Source organism: Phoenix dactylifera, chromosome 11, assembly GCF_009389715.1.
Source record: "Phoenix dactylifera cultivar Barhee BC4 chromosome 11, palm_55x_up_171113_PBpolish2nd_filt_p, whole genome shotgun sequence".
NCBI lineage: Eukaryota > Viridiplantae > Streptophyta > Magnoliopsida > Arecales > Arecaceae > Phoenix > Phoenix dactylifera.
Window position 1 is genome coordinate 14514164 of NC_052402.1, and position 20535 is coordinate 14534698.

General features: G+C 36.9%; 1 protein-coding gene, 1 long non-coding RNA gene and 1 pseudogene across 3 annotated transcripts; 1 reads left to right on the forward strand and 2 right to left on the reverse strand.

Moving 5' to 3' along the window:
- The first annotated feature begins 348 nt into the window (after nucleotides 1-348).
- On the forward strand, nucleotides 349-2629 carry LOC103715155. Its single transcript, XR_001879899.3, has 2 exons — nucleotides 349-693; nucleotides 883-2629. It is a non-coding gene; the product is annotated as an uncharacterized LOC103715155 (long non-coding RNA).
- Nucleotides 2630-5492: 2863 nt separating this feature from the next.
- LOC120112541 lies at nucleotides 5493-6185 on the reverse strand (annotated as a pseudogene).
- Nucleotides 6186-10683: 4498 nt separating this feature from the next.
- On the reverse strand, nucleotides 10684-19610 carry LOC103715156 (ER membrane protein complex subunit 6). Of its 2 annotated transcripts, none has more exons than XM_039131714.1 (5): nucleotides 19453-19610; nucleotides 19208-19343; nucleotides 16101-16296; nucleotides 11985-12041; nucleotides 10684-11034 (listed from the first exon to the last, which is right to left on the reverse strand). In XM_039131714.1, the coding sequence occupies exons 2-5, from the start codon at nucleotides 19321-19323 to the stop codon at nucleotides 11023-11025; spliced, it is 381 nt and encodes a 126-aa protein (XP_038987642.1). In that variant the 5' UTR covers nucleotides 19324-19343; nucleotides 19453-19610; the 3' UTR covers nucleotides 10684-11022. The 2 variants fall into 2 exon arrangements, with proteins under 2 accessions (XP_038987642.1, XP_008800913.1); XM_008802691.4 differs by having other exon boundaries at nucleotides 12022-12041; nucleotides 19453-19609.
- Nucleotides 19611-20535: the final 925 nt, after the last annotated feature.

Consider the following 20535-nt stretch of genomic DNA (forward strand, 5'->3'; position numbering starts at 1 on the left):
ACTCGAGATATACTCAATAACCCCTATCCATTCTTCTAGCCTTGTTTTTTCCCCCCTTTCTTTTTCCCCGGGGCGTTGGGGGGATGCTTGTGGCCTAGTTGCATGAACGTCCATATCCTTTACCCAATCCTCCTAACTTCTTGTCAGCGTATGGGCCCATGCATGTCTTCCTTTAGCTGTCCGATCCCCATCAAACTTTTGCAGGGTTGTGCTCCATTACCTAATCTTGGAATCAAGGCAAATCAAGCAAATGTACTCTGTTTGAGCTCCAGTCACCATTTTAGGTCACTCCCTTCTATAAATAGGAGGGTGTGGAAGAGTCGTTTTGGTTCTTATACAGGCATTAAGACTCTTTTTGTTTACATATTTCCTAGTCTAATTTCCTTTGTTGATCTGCTCCTCTAGATGATGTTAGCTTGTTGTTAGTAAGAGGCAAAGGAGGCATCCGGTGATGCTGTTGACAGAAGATAGAGAGCACAGATGATGACATGCAAGGCCCTTTGCATCTCATTCCTTTGTGCTCTCTATGCTTCTGTCATCACCTTCAGCCTCTTGCTGAATCCTCTTGAATTAGTTCTCGAATGATTTGACCATGCTAATCTGCTGTTGTTGTTGTTGTTGTATTCTTTTTTTCAGTCTATCTCGAGAAAGTCTTTGATGGAATGCTGGAGCAGCAGTTTCAGAGACCTACAAGTAATTGCTTTGCTTTGGCTGTTGTTTAGTTTTCCATGTCAACTGCTTGTGACTTGGCCGTTCTTTAACCTTGTGCATCCAAAAGATTGTTTTATTTCACTTCTTATAAGATTTGAGGATTGTTCTTTTAAATTACCATAGTAGATGTTTAGGCAAAACATCTGTAACTCCTACATGCTTATCTTTCAGGTATCATGAAAGTTTCTAATCCAACGACCATCTCGAGTTACTAAGATGGTATTTCCAGAACCGATATTAATTTCCAATCTACTACCATAACGGAAATTCTGGAGGTGCGTCTCCATCCCCAAGTTCTACTCCTTCACCTCCATGTTCATGTGCACCGGATATGCAACACGACACAGCATAGTCCTTTAATCTAGAACTTGAATCAATATTGAGCAGCACGAGAATGCCATAGATTCCAATTTCTGACTCCAGAAAAGGGGGAAGAGGCCTTAGCAACCTAGTAGAGAGCGCTTGTGCTCCAATGATCTTGCTATCGGAGGTAGTCAAATATGTCCTTAATTGTTTCTGAACTTGAACTTCAATTACTGTGATCAGCATCTTTCATATGATAGTTCAAATTAATTGCACCATATATTTCTGATACGAAATCAGTCACTGTTTTTCGGAGTGAGGTTAGCATCCGTAACTGAAGGCATCCTTATGATGAGTCCGAGAAAAACTTCTCCTACTTTGCTTACAGATGCTTGCTTGCAGCCTTTGTTCGATTACTACAACTTGAAACAACTAAATGAAATTATATATTGACATGTAAGTAGGGACCTTTCTTTGCTAGCTTCTTATCTTATGAATTGTTGAGTTGTTGGCTGGTTTATAGATCATCTTCGATATTTCTCGTCTACCTCAGTTTTAATGGAATCTTTGTTTAAACAGCTGTGGTATATGGTTAAGCATATATAGTCAAGAAAATCATCATATCCATTCCTGATATGGATACTGATATCTACAGTAGTTAGACTGCCTGGATCAACGAGATTGACATATATCTTAATTTTCCTTGTTAGCAGCTTAGTTTTATTAATATGGTTTACATGTGCATGAAGATACAAAACAATATCTCCGCGTCCCCCACTCTCTCTCTATCTCTCTCTAATTCTCTAGCCATACTTTTTTTTGTTTCTTTTTTTTTTTTTTTTTTTTGCTAAGACGGGTGTTTCACACCACTCTAATGTGAATATATTCAAAAAAATCAGAAAACAACATTTCCCGAAGAGCCCTTAGCATCCGTGCCTCAGTGGTCCAGAGAACCCTCGAAAGTGATGTAGAAAAGCCTGCTGGCTCTTCTAGATCGACATTTGGCTATACCTTTAAGTATACCTACATTGTACTCCCATAGATATCATGAGATGCTTAATAGCAAGAATATGGGGTATATACTATATAACAAAGTAAACTTATGTTCCGATCTTCTTCAACAAAAGAAAAGGATAAGAGTTGGGAAGAATCTGCATGCCTTTGCTATTAGTGGAAATGGATGAGCACTCTATAGTGAAGAAATGTGGCGAAGACAAAGCGATGTTGTGACCGTGACCGTCGTAAGTGGGAAAGCCACCACTGGCAAAGATGACAAATTATCCGGTTTCTAGGTACCAAGAAGGTGGTCTCAGCAAAGATTCCTGTGGATATGTAAAAAGCAGCGGTTTTGAGCTAAGGATTGCACTTGTTCTTATTTATTTACTTATTTATTTGTTTATTTACCTTTCTTATTCAATGAATTGGCTGGGGGCTGAACAACATTGATCTCTCATTTTGTATGACAACTGTGTGAATATTTTAGCCAAAAAAGAGAGTGAATTAGTATGGTGCGATGCAAACTTGAAACAGATAAGATATTGCATACTTCTGCAAGTTGAATCGGCGTACAGATGAAATAATTGAAGGAAATCAATCAATGAAAAGTTCTTAAGGATGTTTCGGTACTGTCATTGCTGGATGATGTACAACGTGCGACCCGATGCTTCAATTCACGGATAATTCCACCAAATATTATTCAAATGGATACGTATCATTGGTGTTGTCATATAGATAACCAAAGCCAAACTAAGTTTGTGACAGATTTTAGCTTTTTTGCAATTCAAACATGGCCCTTTGGGTTAAGATTTTCCATTCTATGCACTAACGGTTTGATTTGCCTTGGCTTGCACAATAATTAATTCAGACTTCATATTTATATCATACACATTTGAAGTTGATCAAGGAAGAACAGATTTGTTCAGGTCACAACCCTTCATGTCATGTTATAAAGCAAGTATGGGGTGTATATATTTTTGTTTCCCTAAGGTGGTTGCATATGTAGTTGCCATTAGACTTCTGGGAAACACTCAGCTGGAGTATGGCTTACTGCCAACAGGAAGGAAATAGGATAAAACAAAGGAACTCCTAGAACAACTGTGTATCTTATGCTCCTTTCATAATGTTAATATGAGATCACAATCGTTAGAATTTTAAGCATGTGATGAAAGATTATGGAATAAATCACCATAAGATACGTGAAATTGTCTTTAAGACTAGAGCACGAACCTAACAAAGAAAGATCAGTCCAGTTCATTTTTCATGAAAGATTTTTTGATGGCACTCAATATGTTATTTTAAAGTTTGACTAAATGAAGATGGTATGATAATTCAAAGCTAATGCCATCATATTTGAAGGTTGGGATCCAATTTTGTCTGTGAGCTTGGGTTGCAAAAATTGCAGCAACAAAACATTCTCTTGCCAAATAATAGCTATAACTTTTTTTTTTTGGTACATAAAAATACCTACAAATTTACAATATTAATTGTTGTTCATGTTCCATGTTATCAATTGTTAAAAGAAGTAATGAGGGATCCCGACTGTTCTTTAAAGGCGACAACGTCGCAACTGCTCTTTAAAGGATCTGACCTCAAGGGGTATGGCATTTTTTCTGCCTTGTTGCAACACTGAACTCTAGCTATAAAAATAAAGTTGATTAAATATTCTCCATCGTGTTAACATCAATCTAATTTGACCACACCACTTGGATTGCAACATTTTTTTTCGCGTTTTTCTATATTGAATCTTCTTCCGAAATAACTGTAGCTAAAACTCCAAGGAATAAACTATGAGAGCTGCAATCCCACACCCTTATACAAAGACTTGTCCGCAGCATTGTGAAGGAAAATTCTTTGGTTTAGGCTTACCACCCAAGTGTTGATTTATTGCATGCTTGAAGACCCAAAACAGTTGCCCTTATGTTCTTCTATATTCTGAGCTCCAAGTATGATTATTTTATGCAAGTCAGTGACAAAATTAGTGACAGGCCTCCGAGCACCATGGCCTACTCTCTTTAACATCATGATATACTTCGTGATGCCTTGATCTTTTTGGTTGTTTTCCAGTGGCTGCGGCTTCCACGTCCTACGTTGTAGATCTACAAGCTGGTTAGTGACCGTGCGGATTATATGAGTCAATCTCAAAGGATATTAGTCATTAAGATGAGGAGTACTGCATCCTTCAAATTGACAAGGGGATTCATGATATATATATATATACACACACACACACACACACAGAATGATCAATGAAAGGACTTCATCAGAGTCTATCCCTGTTAGAGAACTGGACTTCATGCCATCATAGGAAATACCAAATCCCGATCTCCAATATGTTGAAGCAATTCAACACAGAAAGCTTCCAGTAGAGTTGGAACGAATGTAATAACCACAACTCAGACCCTAGGGGGGACTAAGTTCGCTCGGGCTAAACCAACAACCCCATGTAAGCGAATATATATTGTACATTTCTTGTATATTATTCTTAATAAATTTCGGGTGGTAAAACCTTCTGCTTCATGAAAAGAAAAGGACATGCAGCAACGACGATGACCTAGCATTGAAAACATAAATCAGACTCACGTAGGCTATAGGCATTGTTGCATCCCCTGCAAGACCATCCAATCAGACGAAGTCTGATAGTAAACATGGACGATAGATTGTACTCTATGTGATAATTTCATCATTATTATTTTTTTCTCTTGACAAAAAGAAGGAATTAGTTCTCACCGAGCGAGCTAGGAGTAGATGAGAAAGAGAAAAATAATTTTATTTTTCTGTTCTATTATATTTGATACATCCCAGGAGTTATATATACTTATATACAGATTTCGTATAAAAAAAATAATATAGGCCGATATAGAATCATACTAATAAAATTAATATTATAGGTGATGTAGGTTGTTACGTGATCTCTAAAATCATACTAATAAATAATTTTACCAATACATCTGTGGCAATAGAACTAGATCTAAATGAGGACTCCGTGTAAGTTCCAAACCTTCCACTGATGGGGACATCAGAGCAAGAGCCCTCCATTCAGATGATCCTGAGCCCCCGGATTGAATCAGACCCGGATTGGGTCCATTTGAGTCCGAGTCATTTTCTTTCATTGCATTATTTACTTTTGTCTTAGTCAAGTCAATTTGGTCCGTTGTTTTAGTATTAAACTAGTCAATTGGGTTTATGTAATTGGGTCAATATGTAAGGTCTATATAAAGACCACCCCTCTCATATATGAGGGAATTGATGATTGAATGGAAAAAAACCCTAGCCTCCTTCTTGTTCTTCTTCTTTTTTCTCCTCCCCTTCTCTTCTTCCTGCATCCCTATAACCACTTCTTCCTTCTCCCTCCCTTGTTCTTCCTCCTTCTTCTCTTCCCCTGCACTTGTGCTACATCATCCACTCTCGATCGTCCATAGTAAATTACATCATATACAAATACATATAAGAATTTGAAATTCCAAATAACTCGTGCTCAAGAAGACCTTGTACCAAATGAGATGAGGCGTAGCTAGAATATAAGTAGACTTTATATTAAGCTGTTAAGGACAAAGTTATATCTCGTGCAAGCATCGATATCCCATGTGCTTTCACGAGTTCGTATATCTCTACCCACATATATACGATCATATATACATCCTCCTTGGCCTCATCATTCCCACCGAAAGAGTCATGAAGGCCTCGCGTGTACTCCAATAAATACAGCAAAAAACACAGGACTCGCCAACATTGGAACCGGACAAAAAGATCCAGATGAACAGAGTGAACGACGCTTAGAACCCCCTCAAACCCTGGGACCAGAAGAAGCTCCCCCGGTAAACAGTACTCCTCCCCACGTAGGCGGCGGAGACGCCGCCGTCCCTCCATGCGGTGGTGGCAGCGGGCACGGCGAGGAGGATGCTGACATGCATGGGCGTAGCGGCGGATCGATGGACTGGATCACGTTTCAGAGGAAATTAAGCGAGGATGAAGCAGAGGGAGAGGGCTGTCTTACTGCCGTAGACCAACAAGGAGGAGGCCGCGGAGTTGGCGGCGGCGGCGGCGGCGGTGCCGACAAAGACAGCGATGAGGGAAGCGAGGGTGATAATTGCGGTGGTGGGCAGCACTGTGGATGCCATGATATTATTGCGCACTGTATGCACTGCTAGAACACCGTTCTTCAGTGTGGGTCGTGGTCATGACACAAGGAAACAAGAGAGAATGGCCTGCTCAGTGCATGTGAATGCAAATGGCCGGACCAGAGCTGAGGATATTTTAAATTTTCCATGGAAGTGGCCTTCCATCCAGCTTCAGCACTGTAGAACTTTGGTTTGTAGTCCTGCTCATTTGCATGTCTACATCCGTCTGCAGTGGCTACAATTATTTCTTCTTGCCATTTGACTGGGCCCATCATCTTATCAACCCCACAAACTCCTCCGCCCCTTCAATAAATCAATCAATAAATAAATATAAAGTCAAAGAAAAGCACGTGAATCAGAACAACGTCTCTTTCTCGATGCATTATATCACGGTGAATATTTAGTTTTATATCAACCACGCATTAATTAGATAAATATTTGATATTTATATAAACCAAAAAAATTAAATAATATTTTTTTGCTAAATTTTTTCGATAAGATTCTAAGTTATTATAAATAGTATGAGAGCAAATTCAATTCATAGCTAATGAAAACTATTTATGATTGAATTTGAATGAATTCGAACTCTTCGTCTAATGAGTGTGCTAAAATTTAAATAAAAAAATATATGACGATATAGCATGTATTTAGTTGTATATTAGTTATATACTGAATAAATCTTGAGTATTTATACAGGATAAAGAAATCCAAATAACATATTTTAACTAGATTTTTTGGATAAGATTCTAAATTATTGGAGGCATATAACAAAAATAATAAAACTAAAATAAATAATAGTCATTATTGATATCAGCATTACGTTATCGCAATTGATGTATAAGATAAACAGATTGTTGTCTATTTTTGTTACTATTTTTTTTAATAACATATAATATTTTAAAATTAAATTTATACGTCAAGTTTTTTTTTGGTTCAATAAATAATAGGTCAAGTTGGAGACACTGTTGATAAGCAGTGTGTGGTTCTGGCATCGCTCATGTGGTCAAGTTTTTGGTGAGCCGGAAAGGAATGGTGACGTTTGGCAAATACTCTCCCAAGGATCAAAAAGAAGTACAAAGGAGCTCAGCTGCATTGTGACTTTGTTGGATTGTCTAATTCTTTGTTAGATACCGGCTACCTTCAGGTATCTCAACTCAAAAATCTCTGTACTTCCCATCCTCCAAGTCCCTGTCACCTTGTCCTCAGTACTTGAAGGATGCTAATTGTTTTTTGATCTTTTTCTTTTTAAAGCTATTAGCTCACTATTCTTAAATGATGGCACCTTGACACATTACTCCTTTGCCACCCTATCAACTCCACCGAACAAAATGGTGTCCCACCAATTAAAACGACCAGCCATGAGATCACAATTGTGTTGGTTCTGTGATAACCAGTTTGCAGACCTTGGTCTCCTCCTGGTTTCAGAGAAAGCACAGACTCCCTGCAGCTCTGGATCCTGTAGACATGTCTTTTTTAGTATTGTTCATCAGACCTATGCATCTCATTGAAGATAGTGAACGCTTAGCAAAATAAAAGCTAGTGATTAGTGAATGACAGCGATGTAATCCCCCCCTACCTACAATCTTATGCTACAGGGATAGCACAGTGACATATTTGTCCTTGTACGATGCAGCGGGCCATCTATATTATTGCTGGGTGTCACTGAAACTGAAGCAAAGTTTCAATCTATTGAACCGAGCGTCCACCATTCTGATTCACTTAATAATCAGGCACTGGCAATTTGAATGGATGTTTTTGAGTCCGTCTTTCTATAGTTTGCACATGCCCAATTGCATGAGCTACAGAAAAAATACCCACCATGTTGTGCCCAAAGTTGGTCATTCATTTGGGTCGCATCAATCACTTCGCCGAAGGAAGAAGATTCTCGTCTATAAGGTGGTAACTGAGCATCAATCAGCCTCTTCAAGGCACAATAAATAAAAAAACTTCCATGGGGAAAGCTGGGTGCTCACTCCAATTCCCTATGCCCCAACAAAAGTAGGCCAACCTTTCAATTGTAATCGTCTTTTCAGCAGCTTCGAACACATGGCTGGTCTGCATGTTTTGATGCTTTGAGCTGAAGTAGCAGAGGAATCTAATCAACAGTAGTTTGTGACAGTTCATACGTTTTCATTTATTTTTTTTCAAAATTGAACCAAAGTGGTCGATTACAGCTGAGACTGTAGCGTATTCTTTGATGAGAATGTATAAGAAATCTATGGACTTTAAACTCCTGGTGTTATGGCTATGAAGTTCCCAATAAATAAGTGAACTTACACAAGAGATGGGAGGAAGGAGAACAGGGCCATCATTGTTCTGACCCAGGGCGTTGAGGCCGATGACTGTGCGCTTCAGATGGCGAAGTATGGCGAGGAGGAGCCTCCAGTGGTAGGTGGCCGCCACCAGCAGACCCAGGGAACAGGCACCAGGTCCAAGTACTCCGTTCTCTCAGTCCGTGAACAGACATAAATAAAAATAATAAAAATAAAAAAATTCATACATATTTTTCTAAATATTAAAATTTATGTGAATACCTTTCTAAAATTGATATTTAGATGTGTACTCTTATAAAATATTTGTTTTGCATGTATATTCTTTATTTTTTTTTTTTCTTACATATGTGCCCGCACCATTTAACACTATCAAAAAATTAGCGGTTTAAAATTAAAAATGATTGAAATATCTTTAATAGGTAGGTATGTAAAAAAAATATTTATAAAGGTATATATATGTAAATAATACTTTGCGAGGATATTTATGCACTTTCATATATTTAGGAGGATTTACATGCAAAAAATTCTAATTTTATTTTTTTCTATTTCAGCCTATTTTAATACTCGAATTTGTCGAGGATGACCTTCTACTACATGGCCGTATAGATTGTTAATAAGTCTGAAGAGTTCGAAGTCTAATGATTTTGCTTAGGAATGATTGATGTTGTTTTTCTATCTATGAGCATAACATTAGTAAAAAAGCCTGATCATTGCAATATATCGTATGCCTTTAAGAGATTCTAATCTTTTTCTATATTCTAAATATATACTCTTATATATGCATTTATAACAATAAATATTATAAGCTATATTTCGATAAAATAAGATATAAAGGTTGTTATAAATGAAGAGGAATAAAGTAAAATAGTTTCATAATTAGTAAAAAAACTTTCATAACTCTTTTTGTTATCAAATTGTCGTATCAATCTTTTTTTAAGTAATATTTTTATGGAAAATATTAAGAAGCAGGCACTAGACAAATCTAAGCGTTAAAGCAGGTTGAAATAGAAAAAATTAAAATTAAAATTTTTTGCATGTAAATCCTCCTAAATATATAAAATTGCATAAATACCTTCGTAAAGTATTATTTGCATATATACCCTTATAAATATTTTCTTTTGCATATCTACTCATTAAGGATATTTCAGTCATTTTCAATTGTAAACTGCTATTTTTTTGACGGCGTTAGAAGGTGTGGGCGCATATGCAAGAAAAAAGAAAATAAAGGATATATATGCAAAACAAATATTTTATAAAGGTATACATGTAAATATTAATTTTAGGAGGGTATTCATGTAAATTTCAATATTTCGGAGAATATGTATGTAAAAAAGCCTAAAAATAAAAAATTAGTATCTTGTAGCCAAACCGTTCCACCTCACTTGTGGAGGGCAGGAGCACCTCGTTAGGTTTTTGGACTTATTTGGCTTGTTAGAAAAAAAATTTCATACTGAAATATATTTTTTTTTGAAAAACTAATATATGAGTATATGATAGCTAAAAATAATTTCTACATATTTAATTGATTATAAAAAAACAGCATATTCTGGACTGACTTATATTTAATTAAGCAGAAAAATTATATAAAATATTTTAACAAAAGAAAAAAATTTCCTTCATTCTATCTAAAAGTTTAAAAGTATTTTTGGAAATATGCCAACGACCCGATCTATAGTTTGGAGAGACTGGCCAATATGTATCTAACTTGGGTCTGAATCAGGTTAGAAAACGCCAACGACCGGTATTTGATTCAAAACTTGGGGAACCAAATTAAGTCAAATCCAAACCAAATTCTTTGTAATTAAGACTCCCAACCCAACCTGACCTAGAGAAAACTAATAAACCAATCTAAGCTAAAATTTATTTGTATCGACAAAGTCTCCTATCAAGCCGACTTAAATTTGGTCCGATTAACCCAAACCAACGAAACTTGATTCAACACCATATTGTTGACCTTGTAAGATTTGGTATTGGATTAGGCTTAGGTTTTGCGTACTTGAGTCCATTGTCGGGTTTAACATGTTCGGTCACTAAAGAAGAGAAAATGAGGACGTTGCTGCAATTCGCGATATAAGAATAAAATAAGAAAGAAAAGGTTATGCATCGAGCGAATAAACCAGAGGTTTCTCCTCATCAAGCGGCTGCTAAATAATCATGACAATAGCTCTCAGCAGTAATGCATTTTGACGATGCTGTGAGCGCAATTAGCATTTGATAAATACCATCCACCCTGCATCACCCTTCAGGCGAAAGCAAATATGAAAATATTAAAAAAAATCTTGCAACTGAAAAGTTGAAATATTGTATCTAGTCATTATAGAGTTACGTGAAACAGAGTATGGATGGGAAGATAGCTGGGTCTCCCCAAGAATACATAGAGAAAATGACGACTTTGCTGCAATCCTCAATGTTAGGATAAAATAAGAAAAGGTTACACATCAAAAAATAAGCCAGAGGGTTTCTCATCAAGTGGCTACTAAATAATCATGATAATAGCTTTCAGCAGCTATGTATTCTGACTGCCGTGCGCATAATTGGCATTTGACAAACACCATCCACTCTGCATCACCTTCAAGCACAACCACAAGCTCCACTTTGCTCAGAATATATGAACAATGTCATAAGCAAATCTGAAAATGTCAAAGATCTTGCAACTGAAAAGTTGAAGCACCATATCAATCTTGTTATTATACAGTTATGTGAAAGAGTATGGAAGGTAGGACAGCTGAGTTTTCTCCGAGGAATACATCAGATTCCGCCATCCCCGCACCGCCAAACATTAAAAAAAAAAAAAACCTTCCTGTTTTATTGTGTACGGTCTATAAGTGCTGGATGCAAAGCCTTTTGAATTGTAATATGGCCGATAAAAAGTAATAAGAGTTCAGCTTGTGAAGTATTCAAGTGAAGGCAGTTGTAGGTGCAAGCTCAAGTTCTTCAAGTTGTCTTTGGTATAAAGTGCAAGCAAGAGTCTTTTGAAGATCAGTTTTTGAATATTTAAATCAAAGAGCAAAAAATAAGTAAAAATCTTATATATAAAATTGCTTTTAAACTAGATACTGAAACATATGAGCAATGCTCTCTGACATGACTCTCATACAGAAGATACACAGCTGTGTGCGACCTTCCTATTGCTCAAGCTGGTAACAGCTAGAATCCGAGCAATAGAATTGCTACATATTGGTTGTCTTTCCTTTTTCTGAGCTTTCTTTGGTACCCTAACACTGTTCGATAAGGAAGTATTTATCAAGGGGGTACATGTGCAGTCATTTTCACAAAACTCCTTTTAATATTATTTCTTGGATATTGAAGATTAGTTGGTTATCTGTGAAAATACTCCTATATAATTTCTTTTATAGCTACATACACAAAGATACAACAGAGAGAAGACATAGGATAGTTTAATGTGGCAATCACTTGCTAAGGTTAAAGTTGCTAATATTTCTTTTTCACAACCAATTTTTAGTGACGAAATAGGAAAGTAATGAGACAACTAAGGGTGACCTGATTTTGCATAAGGAATTTAGTGAATAAATGGTAGTGAAAAATATAAATCCATTAAAACAAGCAAGTTAAAGAATACGTAAAAACATAAACTTTCTACTCTGATAAAAGGATACGTCCAGAACAGCACGAAGGACTGCAAACACATAATTAACATAATGTTAGAGAAAATATTTAGCAGTATCAAGCAAAAAAAAGTGAGATAGAGATGCAAACATGGAAAATATATTAAAATGAAAAAAAGCATGCTGAAAACAAAAATGATTAAGCACAAACTAGCAAATTTTTCAAAAGACTCGTTTAATCAACAATCTATTTTCAGATAAGACTCTAGAAAGTCTTTCTTTCACATATTATAACCTCATCATTTTGGAGGCATTTTATATTTAATTCAAATCAGAAGAGCCCTTTGGATACTAATCTTGACAGCGAGGGACACATACTATCTAAATCAGTATCCATTATACAATTTTTGAACTTTGTCACTTATTCCAACAATGCCATCTAAAGTGAGTCTATTCTGGATAATTAATATTATTCCAACATACTATCTACCATTCACCTAAATCTCCCAAGATCCCTCAATTTGATCCCAGATTCATGTCTAAAGCAAGAATCCAGCATTCCTAAGAAACTGATCAAACCAACAACAATTCTCTACTTATGATTTTCAAAAATACATAATTTTTGCAAGCATCTTGTACAAGAAACTAAGAAAAAAATGGGTGGGATAATGACCATGATAGCTATGCAATGGTGGCCCTTACACATCGACTTCTCGGTGTTCTTGGCTCAATCTACATTAAGTACTCCCTCCACCAAGCTCCCAATAGCAAAGAGTTTGGATCATCATCAATTTGGGGTTGAACCGGAGAGGTCCAATCTCTAAATCATAGCCATCGATGATTTGCAAAAACACCATAATTGAGCCCCCTGTGGTACATGGGACAGCAGGTTGCATGATGCTGACTAAGACCCTCTCAATCACACCTGCTGCACAATACATGAATGGCCATGATTGAGAGACCGGACCTCTCCAATTCAACCCCCTGGAGAGGATCCTGGTTCTTAGCAAAAAACCCTTCCAGCAGGTTTGGAATCAGCTAACTAAAAATTGGAAAAGGGTGTTATAAACCTTATGACTCAGTTTTGAGGAGTAGCAATAGGCTTGTCAATACTTGAGCATTTGGAATTGGAACTGGTGCTAGGTGCTAGTTTGTGTCAGTACAGCGCATACAGGCCAGCATGAACTAGGCATGGCTGGTGCCTTGCTTCTTGGATTAATCCAATGATATTACATGGCTAGTTCATATACTTATTAGAATTGATCATTATTAGACTTTTCCCTTTGAAATCTACAATTTTATCTCCTGTCAAAACCTACTTATTTTCTAGCTATTCTTAATCTGCTGCTGATTTGATATTGGCTGAGTTTTGACAAAGAATAACTGTGAACTAACATGTTGAGTCCAAATTTTTATAAACCCATATGCCTTGCTTGTAATGAGACATTCTTTATAACTAAAAAAGTCTTAGACATATGATTTTTCTCTAGAAAAAAAAATCAGGAAAAACTAACTAGCTCATAATTCAAGAACAAACCAATAGTTGTGTATAATTATTATTTTTTTGCTTCTTTTATTCATGTTATGCATTGTCTTCGTAGTGCATAAAAACAAATGGCAGAAGAACCACGTTGAATAGTTTCATTTCCTTCTAATGACATGCTGCCATGTCAGCAAAAACCCATATAAACAGTTTGCCTGCAGGGGTATTTAGTATAAATCAGAGAAAACGAATAACAGGAATTTTTGGAAAAAGAGGAAAAAAGTTCTATATACATGCGTGCCAAGATGATCAAAGCCAACAAAAATCCACTAACCGACCCAAAATCCCGAAAATGCCACAAGTAACCTCATATGTTCTCTACGAAAACATCCTAATCCAACCTTATATAAAATCTCCCACTCCAAGACCCCTCTCCTCTCTCTCTTCCTGAAGAGTATCAACCACCCAATTATTTTCCGAGCTCCACCAACCCACTCATATAAACACCATCCATCTCCAACCTCCTCTTCTTTAACCCTCAATCACAGATCGGCAATTTCCTTCTTCGAAGCCAGTTTAGGGTTCCGGTGTTGTCAAAGGCATGCCTCAATGCAAGGCAACAGTGAAGCCCATCTAAGCACTTCACCTGTAGTGAGGCAAAGCCCCTCTAGAGAGGTACAAAAAAAAAGACTTGAAGTTGTGTGCCTTGTTGAAGCTCTAAGTTGCAAAAAAAGATGCACCTTTTTAAATAAAAAATTCAATCTCATAATTAGATCTGTAGTAATAAATCTCAACCATTGATCAAAGCTGCACAATCTAAAAGCCAACAGAAATTAACTGAGAAGCTGATTCGGTAAGAGGAAACAGGAGAAGAGGAACTCTAGGGTTTGGTCTGGCAAGCTGCTTCTCTCTCTTGTGTGCAGCAACAAGCCATCGACCAAGTAAGCTTCTCCTCCTCCTTCCTCTTCCTCTTCTTCTTCTTCTCCTCCTCCTCCTCCTCTTCTCCTCCTCTTCTTTGGACAGGGGTGTCCATGCCACTGTGTGAAACAAGGGGATGAAATCCCCCTTTTTGGGGAAAACAGAAACTCCAGGATTTGGTGTGGCACGGTTCACTCTCTTGTGCAGCAGCATCAAGCCATCAACCACGTAAGCTTCTTCTTCTTCTTCCTCTTCCTCCCCCTCCTCCTCATCTTTGGACAGGTGCATCCATGCTATTGTGTGAAACGGTTCGTCTTTAGACGGGGCTATCCTTGCTAACATGTGAAACAAGGGGCTGAAAGTCCTCTTCTTCTTCCTCTTCCTCCTCCTCTTTGGATAGGGGCGTCATGCTACTATGTGAAACAAGAGGCCAAAATCCCCCATTTTGGTGCATCTTCTTCTTTGCACAGAGGCAGGAATCCATGCTACTGTGTGAAACAAGGGGCTGAAATCCCCCTTTTTTTGCTCCTCCTCTTCTCCTCTCTAGACAGGGGCACCCATGCTACCATGTGAAATAGGGGGCCGAAGTCGCCCTTTTTTGTTCATCTTCTTCTTTCAACAGGGGTATCCATGCTACTATGTGGAAAAGAGGAAAGAGGAAAAAGAAGGAAGAGGGGAGGGTGGTGGTGAGGAGGGGGGATGGAGGATCAGAAGTGGGAATCGGGAGAACATAATTAATATAAAAAAAAATTTCCAAAGTACTATTTGAAATTTTAGGACAGGTTGCCTAAACCAGAGTGAGGAAACTATTATATATTTATAATAAAGGTCAAGTAATTAGTTATTGAAGAATAAGTTATCAGATAGTCACATCATTGATTGTAGCCCATATATGCGGGTGAGTGCATGCACTTGTCTACTTGCTGCTGATATATCAAGTGGAGAAACCAGTAAATCAAGTGGAGAAACAAGGTCATCTTTTCCTCTTCCCTCATCAGTGCCTACTGATAGTAGAAGTTTGTTGATATTTGTGTGTTGTCTTTATGGCATGGCATAGTTTATAAGGAGTTCCTCCAGACATCCAAATCTAATTAAATATTACCCAGAAATTCATATTAGATAGCAGTAAATCAAACAGAATGATTGTTTACCAAGTTTCAGGTGTGAGATTGTAGAACAAGAGAGGTAATAAACGGTAGTCCCGTACATATGTTCTCCAGGTTGTTATAACTTCTGAATTCTATCTAATACATTGTTGTCCAGCTGCAGACCTAAAGCCAATTAGAAGCTGCATTGGAGTCGACACATCAACTCTATTAAGCAATCAACAGAAGTTTGGAGTTCATATTATCCTAAATGATAGAAAGAAAAAAGATCTGGTATTCTAACCCCTAGGAAATGGTTGCTATATTATATTACACATGAAAAAACTGTTCACAAATTTCCACCAAGGAAACCAATCAAAGGATGTGCAGGATTTGATATTGCATCCATGTTACTAGAGAATAAAAGAAGTTTTTTATAACTTTTGAAGCAAGAAGCCTTAAACATTATGCATCAGGAAGATAACAGGTACATGTTTAGGCATAGTTACTAGAATTTCTTACAAGACAATTGGCCAGGAAATAGACATTTCATGTATTACAGAAGCAATTATAAACTTGCACTTTGCTAGAAATATTATAGACAGACAAACTCCACAACCAATATAAATGATTTAGAATCATACCATGAGGCCGCCCAGAAATCCATCAACTACAATTCTGTTCCAAGAATCAAAGTATTTCTGGATCGAAAATTTTGCCTTTGCAGCAAATCCCAAAGAAGCGATTGCCATAATCAAGAAGTAAAAAATGAAGCCCATCAAGCCAGTAAATCCCCAAATTCCAGCAACCACTCCACCAATGATAGACAAGAAGGTACGACTGCAGAAACAGAAGTTCGCTGCTCAGTTTTCTGTTAGATGGTTTTCCACCCATTCTGGAAGCAACGTAGCAAACCCAATTGCAGTTTGGATAAGGCATCTAATTGCTACATCAGTTGAAATTAACAATAACAATATTTTTAAGCAAACCAACATTGACTCTTAACCACATGAAGCAAGAAGGTAAATTTACAAGAAACAACTCACAAATTTTGCAAATAATTTAAACTGAAAATAAATAAAAAATGCCCAAGTTGTCATCTGCCTAATGAGATTCCTGATGCAAACTTTCCTTAGCAACCATAATTGATTTCTTGCCCACAGCATTCTGAACATAAATTTACATATTTTACATCGTTGCGCAAAATGGATGCCATGCTCAACAGAAACCCAAAACATTATTTTCCATTTCACCCAAGGAAGTTTGCACTTAAATTTCTGTAAACATCATTATAGCAAATTTTTAATCCTTCACTTTGTTTCTTGAATAAAAGATTCCATTTTTTACTCAATAAACTCTTCAATTTACTTTTATCATTTGCATCTCCTAGATCAAGATCTGCAAAACAAGGATCCTATAATGAAACAATCATCCTCCAACATGATAGAGGAAGGCCAATCAGCTGAAATTCCATAACTAGAGCAACAAATTCATATTCAATCATTATTGATCAATCATGTGAGCATCCACAGTGTCCAATCACTGAAGAGAAGATCCATGAGCATTCAATGTTATTACCCAAGACCCTATGCTTTGAAGATCCATTCGTTGATGCTTTACCAGATCCATCATTGTAATTGTTAATTGACTGGTGATTGAAAGATGTGCAATTGTTAATCGACATGAAATAGAGCCATTGTCTAATGATCTGAATGCAAATAGGTCATGTGTTGGTTTGCATCATCAAGTTTTTGAAATCCAAGAACAAGGACCATGCAAGTTATGCCATCAAAAAGATCCGAGGGATGAGATCTATTCAGCAGAAGTAAATGATGCATCTAAAGGTTGCAGATTGTCAAAGCGAGAACAGATCTATTTCGCTTTTAATTTTTTTCTGTTGTTTTTATTTATTTAATCTTTAGTGGGTTTATGTTAATCTATGGCTGAGATCTTTGCATCTAAAGCCTTAAGAGATAATTAAATAAGTCATGTTATTGTAGCTGGTACTAGTCATGATATCATTCATGCTACACTACCCGGGAGTTTCTAATGCTCGTTTGGTGATTAAGGATTGCATTAGGGATTTTCTATTGTTATAAAAGGGGCATTGAGTCTATTAATGTAGTCTTGGAATGGTTATGCAAATTTTGTCGGATTGAAAGTAGGCTGCAGGCCTTTTCTCTTCTCTTTCTTTTCCCCTATTCCTTCTACTTTTTATGATCCATTATTTTCTCCCCTTTGCATATTGATCGAGATTGAATCAGATTTGAAGAAAATTGGTTATTATCTATATTTTTGGTGGAGCCGTTGATCTTTTATGAGGCTACATTGGGGCAATAAAACTTTAACTGGATTTCAGAACACATTAAGAATTTTAATAGAAGACAATTAGTTTCATTCCTTATCTAAAGGATTCTTATGTTGGTGAGATGATAACAGCCAATTCTCTACATATTGAAGCCAGTGATAAAAGTTCAAGAGAGGATATGTGCCGCCTGAATATATCTCAGTTTTAGTTCTTATAAATTTGTTGTTTGCATGTGAGAGGACTGAAGATCAGTGTAAAGCGAAGCCTACTTTCAAACCGGAGATCAATTGTTTTCTTTTTTAATCTGTCTCCGGTATTCTTGCTTTCTGTTTGGGCATAAAATTGATATTCTACGAAATATTTGGGTTACCAGTGTGCCTCTCACACTCGGAGAAGCATTGACCAGCTTACTGGTAACAAATTGCATATTAAATAATGGACCAAGACCACATTTGCAGGTATATTAACTACGCTGTTTTGTTATATTGATGTCCTGTTGTTATAGCAACTTGCTTAAAGATTGCCAACTAAGTTTCACCTTGCATTTCTTGTTCAAGGAGTTTGTACCTATCTTCTATCCACTTGTCAAAATAATAAGGAATCCTTTGTTTCTAATTCTATTTTATACTTTTGTTTCTATTCTTTTAAGCCAATCAACCTTTTGTTCTTGAAGACGAATTTCAAGCCTAAGCTTTGTTATGATGAGGTGTGACCACACAAATTCCTATTGCAATACTCTTAACCTCTATAATTATCCCCATAATATGAATAGTATATCATTTTCTGCAATGTGGTTTCTATAATTCTCTCCAGTCTTTGTTCTTCAACCATCTGGTCTTTGAAACCTTAAGTCTTGTTCCCTAAACCTCACTTCATAATGCCAATTGGTCCTAGGACACTTCTAACTCGTCCTAACATTTGTTCTCTAACTATCTCTTAAATCTTCATAAACGTAATTAATAACAACAACAAAGAAGGCTGGAAACGTCCATTAATTACAGATGTATGAAACCTCTATAAAGAGACAAAAAAATATCTTTTAAACTACTAAAAAATAGTCTACATGGCAAAGATAAAAATAAGGTCAAAAATGTGATAAAAATGAGGTCCAACAGAGTAGCTCATAATTATATTACCCTGAATCCCAGGGACACCTGAGAGGCAAAATTAGCAACAGAATAGTCTACATGCAGAGAGGAGAGTGTCAAAAATCCAAGCTTTAAGACCATACGCTACATATTTCTAAGCACGCACAAAGTAAAAGAACAAATCTCTTATAAGACAGCAGTGCGCAAAGTTACACCCAGATGTCACGAGTAATAAGAACATGAGCAACTTTTAAGTATCATAGAATTATCATGTAAAACTTGAATTTATAGAGGCAATATTCTCTCAAAAACCATGAATCTATTCATAAATTGATGTTAGGGCTTGAGATTGGACCTATAGTAGATGGATTTCATGTTGCTCTGAAGATTCTCGGCGTTGAAGATGGGCATATCATCGTCATCTTCGTGAAATCTCTTCCCAGAAGCTCTCCCGTCTTCATGTACCGCCATCGCCGATTCCCTCTACACCTCTACCAATTGGCAGAGGGCAGAATCACAAAAAAAAAAAAAACAATTCAAAGAGAGAATTGGAGAACTGAAAGGCATTAGGGTTCGGGTTAGGGTTTTCGAAGTTCCAACCTTCTGTCCCCAAAAAACGCCGCTCGTCCGGGTTCTCCTCCGTACGTCTGCAACACCGAGGAGGAAGAGAAGAGCAAGGGCAGAGGCCTCCTACGATCTATAAACTACGATTAGTCCTTTTAAACGGATCAGAGTAGGGCATGTTCAGGTTGACCCGAATCCGGTCCGCTAACTTACAAACCCGTTCCGATGATTCAGCGAGGAGCCTCGGAGGGTGGCAGAGTGGGAACGCAATTGCCTTGTGATGGGTAAAAACCAAGTATAAACGGAAGACATATCAACAAGAATAACCTGTGTAGGTTTGTTATGCTTAATTTTTCAAAAAATGGTAAAGAATTTTTTTAAAAAAATCTAAGGTTTAACAATGATATATCTAATGTATCTTTGTTATTGTTATCTAAAAAGAAATAGCACTATCTTAATATAAAAAGTTTGTGACATTGTTATATCATTGCTATAAGTCATTTAAACTGCTAATAATGACCATAATAACACAATAGTTTCATAGTTCCAAGAAAAAAGGAGTCTGGGCTTAATGCAACTTATTATGATAATCTAACAAAATTGGTTCTTGAGCACGGGCACCAGTGATTATGGCAACATAAAGCCTATATTTTAATGTGAGGAATTTCCTTTACTCAGTATGAAGAGAAGGGTTTTATAAGGTGACAATTTGTGCCGTTAGGAAGGGGACAACTCGTTTAGTTGTTAAAGTCATTGAAGGTTGTACAAATGACCTCACTTCGAGTCCTGTCCTCCCCTAGTCTTGATTGAATTTCGTTTCTTTGTTATCATCACAGCAATCAATATATATATATATATAAAATTCCAATGGTACACAAAAGAAAGAAAGAATGAACCTCCGCTATTTCATCTGAAAAATCATCAAGAACAAGATGACACACAAACACAATAATTCAACACTTTCTAGACAACTATCCGACCTTCATCGAACCACCATTTTCAGTCCTCTTCAACTCAGGCCCCCTCAGATTTGCTCATCGTGATTTGCCTATCAGCTATGGGTCATCCCCAACAGATGCTAACAATTACTGGTAGCTTCTGATTGAAGATTAATGAAGG